General features: G+C 32.1%; 1 protein-coding gene across 1 annotated transcript; it reads right to left on the minus strand.

The window, feature by feature from the left end:
• Window positions 1–1,795: 1,795 nt before the first annotated feature.
• LOC107029790 (receptor-like protein kinase 2) lies at window positions 1,796–5,936 on the minus strand. The gene is made up of 2 exons (XM_015231235.2): window positions 2,921–5,936; window positions 1,796–2,576 (listed from the first exon to the last, which is right to left on the minus strand). The coding sequence occupies exons 1-2, from the start codon at window positions 5,766–5,768 to the stop codon at window positions 2,041–2,043; spliced, it is 3,384 nt and encodes a 1,127-aa protein (XP_015086721.1). The 5' UTR covers window positions 5,769–5,936; the 3' UTR covers window positions 1,796–2,040.
• Window positions 5,937–8,751: the final 2,815 nt, after the last annotated feature.

The following is an 8,751-nucleotide window of genomic DNA, read 5'->3' on the forward strand; positions in this document are numbered from 1 at the left end:
GATCATTATATTTATTTGGCAAACTACAAATTACTACTTTCATATTGTTTCATTCATGGCCATTCGATTTATAAATGATCATAAAAGATTATTTTTCATCTGACAAATTAGGAATAGCTACTTCCATATCGTTTCTTTACATACTATACAATTTGTAAATGATCATAAGAGATGAGATATTTTTTTAATCTAACAAACTAGAAATTGCTACTTTCATATTATTTCATTACATTGTTATTAAAATAAAAAAGTGAGAGCTAGGGTAGAGCTTACATTGTTTAGGCACACATGCATGACAATTTGGCAAAAGAGGGCTAATAGTACAATTTGATTCCTACATTATACTAACTACATATGTCAAATCAGTCACATGCATGCCTATTTCAAAGTTAAGGCATTATTATTAGCTTTTGTTTACACTTTTTCAGTATTGAGAATTTTTCATGATTGATTGCTTTGGGTTTCAGTAATCATATTTGACCACATTATTGTTCAAATCAGGTAAGGGAATCATTTTTCATAAGATTAATAAAGTTAAGTCACATATTATTATTTCACATAAATGGAGGATACTTGTACAAATTACTCCGTATTGAAGTCGTATTAATTGAATTTGTCTAAACATAGAATTCATTCAGAAGAACCGTTTCTTAATAAAGATTTTTCTATATTCAGAGCTCGAAATTGAGATTTTCGACTTAGAGAAAGTAACTCATCTACTGCATCGCATCTGATAAAATTTGAAACAATTACAATTATTCAGTATTCCTATTTGTTATATCTTGAAAATCATTAAATTAGAACGAGTGTTATTACTTGAAAAATATACAGATTAGAATACGATCGAGAAATATTTTTCACAAAAACAATTTCAATTTTGGTTGATGAGTGAATTATTTTTCAAATGATAGAACAATACTATTACAAATAGTAAACTACATAGTGTTTTGCTAAAAAGAATTTGAGTATTAAAGATTGAATTAAATATCAAGATACTTATAATATAAGAAAAATGATATATGTTAGATACAAATTAAAAGTTAGTATAATTACACCCCTTTTAGTGGAAAATGTTTCTCTTCAAAATAATTTCCAACCTACCAAACCCACCCTTAAAAAAGGCTTGTGGGGAATGCTTTGCCCCTAAAAGTCTCTCCCAAAAAAATTTTATTTTCCACTACAAATCCACAAAGTTGATAAAGTTTGTTCATGATCCTTTAGAAGTTTATTGTATAAATTATAAGTCAAATTTTTCAAGAAAAAGAGGAATTTTTTAGTAGCAAAAGAAAAAAGTAAAGTAGTCTTAGGTTCATTTGATTCGCAAACTAAATTATTTCAGAATTATAGTTTTGTAATTATAATTTTTGGACTAGTTTATTCCACTTGAAAGATGGAATGAGATAAGGTGAGATATTCGGTATAAATTTAATTCCAAACTTAATTTTGACATATTCCACCTTATTCCGCGTACCAAATGACCCCCTTACAGTATACAACAACAATATCTCAAAGTGAAGTCAGAAGGTAACCCCCTTACATCAAAGTGAAGTCAGAAGGTAACCCCCTTACAGTATACAACAACAATATCTCAAAGTGAAGTCAGAAAAGAATGAATGTACGTAGACTTTTCCCCTATTTATCAGGTCTTAGAGTATCATTATTCAAATACCTATATCAAGGACAAAAGATGTACAATAATCGCTAGTGTTTCATGCACTTTGTTTTATTATTTACTCATTTATATGTAGGTCCCAAATATTTGTTTGAAAGCTTAAAAAATGAACCTTAAAACAAGGAGGAATAAAGTTGACTTTAGTAGCTACATGAAAGCTTTAAAAATGCTCAAAAAGCCAAATTAGCATAAGTTGGCTTGTTTTGTTTCAACTTGTCACACATATCTACTACCTTTCTAATTCTCTTTACATAAAATTCCAAACAAACAAACATAGGATTATTGAAACTTAAAACTAATAGTAACTAATATGACAAACTTCAATATTCAATGCAAATGTAATAAGTTTTGTTTAATAACTTAAACAGTTAAACTCCACTTTTGGCATTTGATGATGATGATGAATAATAAAGCAATGATGAAGCAGAGAAGCTTGTGTTATTGCTCATTGTATACATACTTCTTGCTTTCTGTCCTGATGAAGATGTTGCTAAAACACCCTTTGTTGAGTTGTTGTTTTCTTGATTATGATCAGTAGTTGTTGTTGTTGGAGAGCCTTTGAGTAAAACATCGACTTTTGCGTATTCTTCCCTTTCATGTTTGATTTCCTTTAGCATTGCTGCAACATCTTTCATTGTAGGCCTTTCATCTGGACTGGAGTTGACACATAACAGGGCTACTCCTAATGCTTGTAACATTTCCTCGATTTCTGATTCTGGTCTCGAGTGTAGACTTGGATCGAGGACTTCAATTCCTCCTCTTTTCCGTCTTACCCAATCAACTAGATGCACTCCTTCGGGAATTGTTGGATCGATTGGCTGCTTACCTGTCAAGACTTCTAATATAACTACTCCGTAGCTGTAGACATCGCTCTTTGCAGTGATCTTCATCATATAGCCATATTCTGTGTAATGCAAAATGAACAATATTGATACACTTTCAATCAATGATCATCAAGAACTACTGATATTCTTTGTAGATAAATGCAATGTGCAATCATTGTCCTTCGATTTTTGTTACTACTGTTTGTTTCTTGTACTTGGATTATTATAGGAGGCATTATTTTGATGTAGTTAGTGTTTGGCTTTCACATCCGTAACTTCTTTTTCTGCGGGACTGCACTGGGTATGTTGTTGTTATGGTTGCAATACACAATCAATGCTTATAATATAACTAAGCAAAACGTATACTCGGAATAATATGCTAGGTGTAAGGAAAATGATGACATGAAATAGAAAAGAATTTTACCTGGAGCAATGTAGCCGTAAGAACCAGCAACTGTATTGGAGGAACGACCAAAATCACCATCATCGACTAGTTTTGCTAGGCCAAAATCTGCAATGTAAGGCTCAAACTCAAGACCAATGAGAATGTTGTTGGCCTTGATGTCTCTGTGAACAATTGGAGGAGCACAGTCATGGTGCAAGTAGGCGAGCCCTTGTGCTGCCCCGAGCAATATTTGGTATCTCAATTCCCATTCCAAAGGGTTACCGCTTCTCTCATGGAGAAGACTTCCTAAGCTCCCATTAGGCATGTAATCATACATGAGCAATCTTGTGCTTCTGTTCCAACAACACCCCAAGAATCGGACAATGTTCTTGTGTCGAATTGAACCGAGTGTCTTAACTTCTGCAGAGAATGAATCACGTACCCCACACTTCTCATCATTGCCTCCATTCGTTGTAGTCATGGTTATTGGCCAAAGCTTCTTCACTGCTATGACATCACCATTGTTCATATCTGCACGATAAACCATCCCCGAGCACCCTTTTCCAATGACATTAGTATCCACAAGGCATCTGAGTATTTCGTCCACTGAAAAATTGAGCTTCTGGAATGGAGTAAACTGCCAAGCCCAAGAATCTCCCATCTCTGAATCATCATCCCTTCTCATCGCCCTTCGTGCGCGTATGATAGCAATAGTTCCCATGATCACCATTGCTATTGTCATGACGACTAGCAATGCAATGGCTAATTTGAGCTTCTTTGACCTTCCCTCATCATTTCCGTTTTTAGCTACTCCTACTCCATCGATATTGCTGAGAAAACACGAAGGCCTTCCGAATGAACATAGACCTTCATTTCCATCTAGGTCTGATGATGGTAACTGTCGAAAGAGCTTATTGTCCGGAAGATAACCAGTGAAGTTGTTGTATGAGACATTCAGTGAGACAAGATTATCGAGCCTCGCTAGTGGATTCAAGTTCCCTTCAAGGTTGTTGTGCGAAAGGTCAAGTATCGACAGCTTGCTTAGTGAAGAAATTTCAGCAGGAATTGGACCTGTTAGTTCATTTAAACTAAGGTTGAGAGTGATTTCAAGGGACTCAATCTTTCCCAACTGCATCGGTATGCCTCCCGAGAGCTTATTGCTGCTAAGATCAAGCAATTGAAGACTCGAACACATGCCAATAGATGGAGGTATAGACCCTGAGAACGAGTTCTTACTGAGAATCAGCTTATTCAACGACACAAGACGCCCAAAACTAGCCGGTATAGGCCCTGCAAACCGGTTATTCGAAACGTCCAAGACTTGAATCCCTGATAGTGAAGACAGAGTGTTAGGCAGGGGACCTTCCAGTGTGTTGCTGCTGAGGTCTACCATTTGTAGCTCAGTACAGCTACTTATCTCATCAGGAACTGGTCCAGAAAGGCGATTCCCGGACAAATCAAGAAAGTTTAAGCTCTTAAGACCTCCAATTTCTTTCGGAATTCCACCAGCTATCCTGTTGTTTCCAAGTCTTAACCTCACTAATGAGCTACAATATCCAATTTCTCGAGGTATAGTACCCGAAATATCGTTAGAAATCAACAGCAGCTTAGTAAGGTTTTTCAACTGAAACAAGCCTGGAGGAATGCTACCAGTAAGTGAGTTATGTGACAAGTCCAATGCCTGAAGGTTACTACAACTACCCAAAGTTGAAGGCACACTTCCTTCAAGTTGATTATCCCAAGCAAAAAACACAACAAGACTAGTCAAATTCCCTAACTCAGAAGGAATCAAACCTGATATCTGATTTGTGTCAAGCTGCAACTGCACAAGACTTGTACATTGTGAAAGAACAGAAGGGATTGAACCAGAAACATTGTTGTTACTAAGCATAAGTTCTTGTAACACAACAAGACCACCAAAAGATAATGGTATACTCCCAGACAAATAGTTCAAAGACAAATCAATCATAATCAGCTTAGTACAATTCCCAATCTCTTCTGGTATAACACCAACAAGATTATTCTGCCAAAGAAGCAACTTTTCTAACTTTCTAAGGTTCCCTAGCTCAGATGGGATTGAACCAGAAAGACTGTTTTCATACAAATACAAGTTCACAAGCTCAGTACACTTACCTAAATCAGCAGGTATCTCACCAGACAACATTGTAGTATAAATAGACAAAGTTTCAAGATTCTTAAGCTTACCCAAAGAAACAGGCAAAGAACCAGATATTCTTGTATCAGCTAAGCCTAAAACAGTCAAATTCCCACAATCCCCTAACTCATTTGGGATTTTCCCAGTAATATCTTTATTCCCACCAGCTCTTAACACTTCAAGATTTGACAACAACCCCATTTCACTTGGTAAACCACCACTAAGCCTGTTATCAAAAAGAACAAGATTTTTTAACCTTCTACAGTTCCCAATCTCAACTGGGATTCTCCCAGTAAGCTGATTTGAGTTCAATATCAAATCTTGAAGGTTCACAAGAGTTCCAATGCTTAAAGGAATAGTACCCACGAGACCATTTGAGCTCAAATCAATAGTAACAAGTGAAGAACAGTCACCAATGTCAAAGGGTATTACACCAGTGATGTTAGCATCAGAAATGACAAGCTTCTTCAGGTACTTATATGAAGAAAGATTTGTAGGTAAAGGAAGTTCAAGATGAATAGACTGAACATTGATTTCTGTAATAAAACCTTGAAAGTTGCATTTTATGAAAGACCATTTACATGGGGTGTTATCAAGAATGTCCCAACTAGAAAATGGTGCAACAACATCAGTAACAGAAGAAGAAGAAGAAGAAGTGAAGAAAAGGGTAATCAAGAAAAGAAAAAAATGGTATTTTTTGTTGGGATTTGAAGAAGAAGAAGAAGAAGACATCTTTGCCTCAAATTCCAAAAATTTCTTCTTGGGTTTGCAATTGCATATCAAAAAACTAAGTAAAAATCACTTCTTTTTTGTTTCTTGGGTTTTGCTCTGTTTTTGTGTATTTTCTTGGTTTCTACTCATACTGAGAGTTTTAAAAACTTCAACTCTTTTCTATTGGTGATATTGCAAAACAACAACATTAAAATAACATGCTAAAAGGTGAAAAGAGAGGAGATTAATTAAACAAATAAAAGGCAAAAATAATTATAAAAAAATGGTAAACAAATAAACCAAGCAAAGAATACATTGAGATTGGCAATTCTCTTATCCACCTCCACCATCTTCCCCTAGGATCCCTACAACTACCACCACCCTCCTTTCATATATTAGCACTCGGCCAGTTTCAGTGGCGGAGTCAGAATTTATATGAGATATCGAAAAAGCATGTTCAGCAATGCTTAGCGGCGGAGTCAGAGTTTTCATGAACAAGTTGAAAAGGGTTTGATATGTAGTATATATAGATAAAAATCATTGTATTTGACCTAAGCCGACTCCGGTCCGATTTACGCCATTTTAACTATGGTTTAACCATTTTGATAAAAAAAAAGAAATCTTTCCTTTTTTATATGTATACATTTGAATTTAATATAACTTTACTTTCATTTGCGGATTTAGAATTTGGACAGAGAGTTTTAGATACATAAGGTGATTCCACTTCTATTTACGCTGTTACGTTTTGTTTGTTTGATTTTAACTATGGTTTAACTATTTAGATTAAAATAAAATCTTTCCTTTTTTTATATGTATACATTTGTGTTTAATATAACTTTACTTTAACCCGCGAATTTAGAATTTGGACAAAGAGTTTAGATGCTACGAAATTGACAAGGAAATTACAATTAATGAAGTAAATATGATGGTAAATTGTTTTTAAAAAAATGGTGATTATGTAAATGTAATCTAATTGAGAAAAAACATATCATTGTAGTCCAACAATTCTAAGTTGTATATAAGGATGTGATATTGTAAATATAAAATAACAAAAAAGAAAGGAAAAAATTATCTCAAAAACTTATATTTATTTTATGATAGTGAGTTAATAGATAATAATAAAATTCGTAATCACTAATAAGATAATATGAAAATTATTAAATTCACATCAAAAATATAAATTACACTGTAAATCCACTTCGGAGAAAGTAACGCTCGGAGGGGAAAGAGCCAACACAGAAAACACAAGAGAGTGAGAGAGAGCTGTTAGCTCCAAAACCAAGTGTTTGTGTGTAATATTTTACATTTATTTATTTATGGATAATAAGTTGAATATAAGTATCGGAGTTTGATATTTATATCGGAATTTGTGATTATTCTCATGTTCCTAATTATTTTTTGTCAATCTCAAAAATTTTGATTTTTGTCATTTTATCTTTGATGATATATCTTCAATTTGATTAAACTTATATCATGGCTAAGCAAAAATAAAAAACATTGTAAGTTTATTGTATTATTTTTCTGTTTATTTACGTAAAAAAATCACATTATTGGATTAAATATCTTAAAATTGAAGCAATGGATGGGAAAATATTTCTAGGACACAAGAATCCATGCCATGTTCTATCATAATGTATTATGTTTAAATGTTAGTGAAATGTTTAGCATGATTTTGAACTATAAAGCTATCGAGGCGTAAAATGAACGGGTTAAGCTGAATTTACAAACAAATAACGAATTCGTCTAAAAAATATTTATAAAGCTAATAGCTAACGGTATTTGATTCGATGACAATTAACTTATGTTGTTGATCATAAAAATTTTAACACACTCTTTATTACTGTATATATTTATTACGACTTAAAGTTATTTTTATTACGGCACATTTGATTTAAATTCACAAAATTATCACTTTTTTCCTTAATATTTTTCCATTGTTTATGTAACTTAGTTTAATGAACATGAGAACTAATCATAAACATGCAATATCATGCGTATATAAGCGTGACATCTTTGGATAACATATATTATTTTCATCAAGTTATTACATCAACTAATAATTAATTAAAAATTAAGATTTATTTACCCTAATTATTTATTAAACCTTAATTAGCGCGTAAAATCATGTATGTGTTTTGTAAGTTAATTGGGGTAATACGTACTATTCCAAAGTTTATTTTACCACACATAACGTTGGAGCATATATCGATATTAGCAAAATTTTGCTTCAAGATCCAATGTAATTTGTGTTTTAATTATGTATTAGGAAACAAAATCTTGCCATAACTATTTCAAAATTATGTTTAATTAATATTAGGGAATCCTATATGTGTTTATTTATTGTTTATGGTTAAAAGTCTGCAGTGTCATATCAATTAAATTATTATATAGTTAAAAAAAAAACTGAATTATGGGAGTCACAAGGATGGAATATTTAATAAAATAAAAGTTATTTGAAACTAATTATTATATCTTTATTTTTTACTATATTCTCCACTAATTAATTTCATTAATTTTATTTTGTTACTCCCAAGGATTGTACAATATTGGTGTTCACCTTATATCAAAACCAAATAATATTAAAAGAAAAATTCAACCATTCTTATGTTTGATTTGGTAAAAAAAATAACTGGCAAAATTATTTTTTTATTTCAATTTAAAGCAAAAAAAAATATGTGAATACAAAAGAATCTTAATAATTTAATTAATTGACTATTTTAATTTTCATCTTATTAATAATTAATGATAGTTTCATTTTTCACCTGATTATGATTTTTTTCCACTCCTTTCATTTCTCTCCCATATAGAATTTAATGTTTTCCTGTCTTAATTTATTTATTTTACTTTACTTTTTAAAGTCGGTTGAAATTGACTTTTGACTTATGACTTATAAATCAAAAGTCATAAATTAAAATTTAATGTTTCGTCTGTTTCAATTACTTATTTTCTAATAATTTATTTATTATCAAACAAAACTAACAAAAAGTTTCTACTATTTATAACT

This window comes from Solanum pennellii, chromosome 9, assembly GCF_001406875.1.
Source record: "Solanum pennellii chromosome 9, SPENNV200".
Classification (NCBI taxonomy): domain Eukaryota; kingdom Viridiplantae; phylum Streptophyta; class Magnoliopsida; order Solanales; family Solanaceae; genus Solanum; species Solanum pennellii.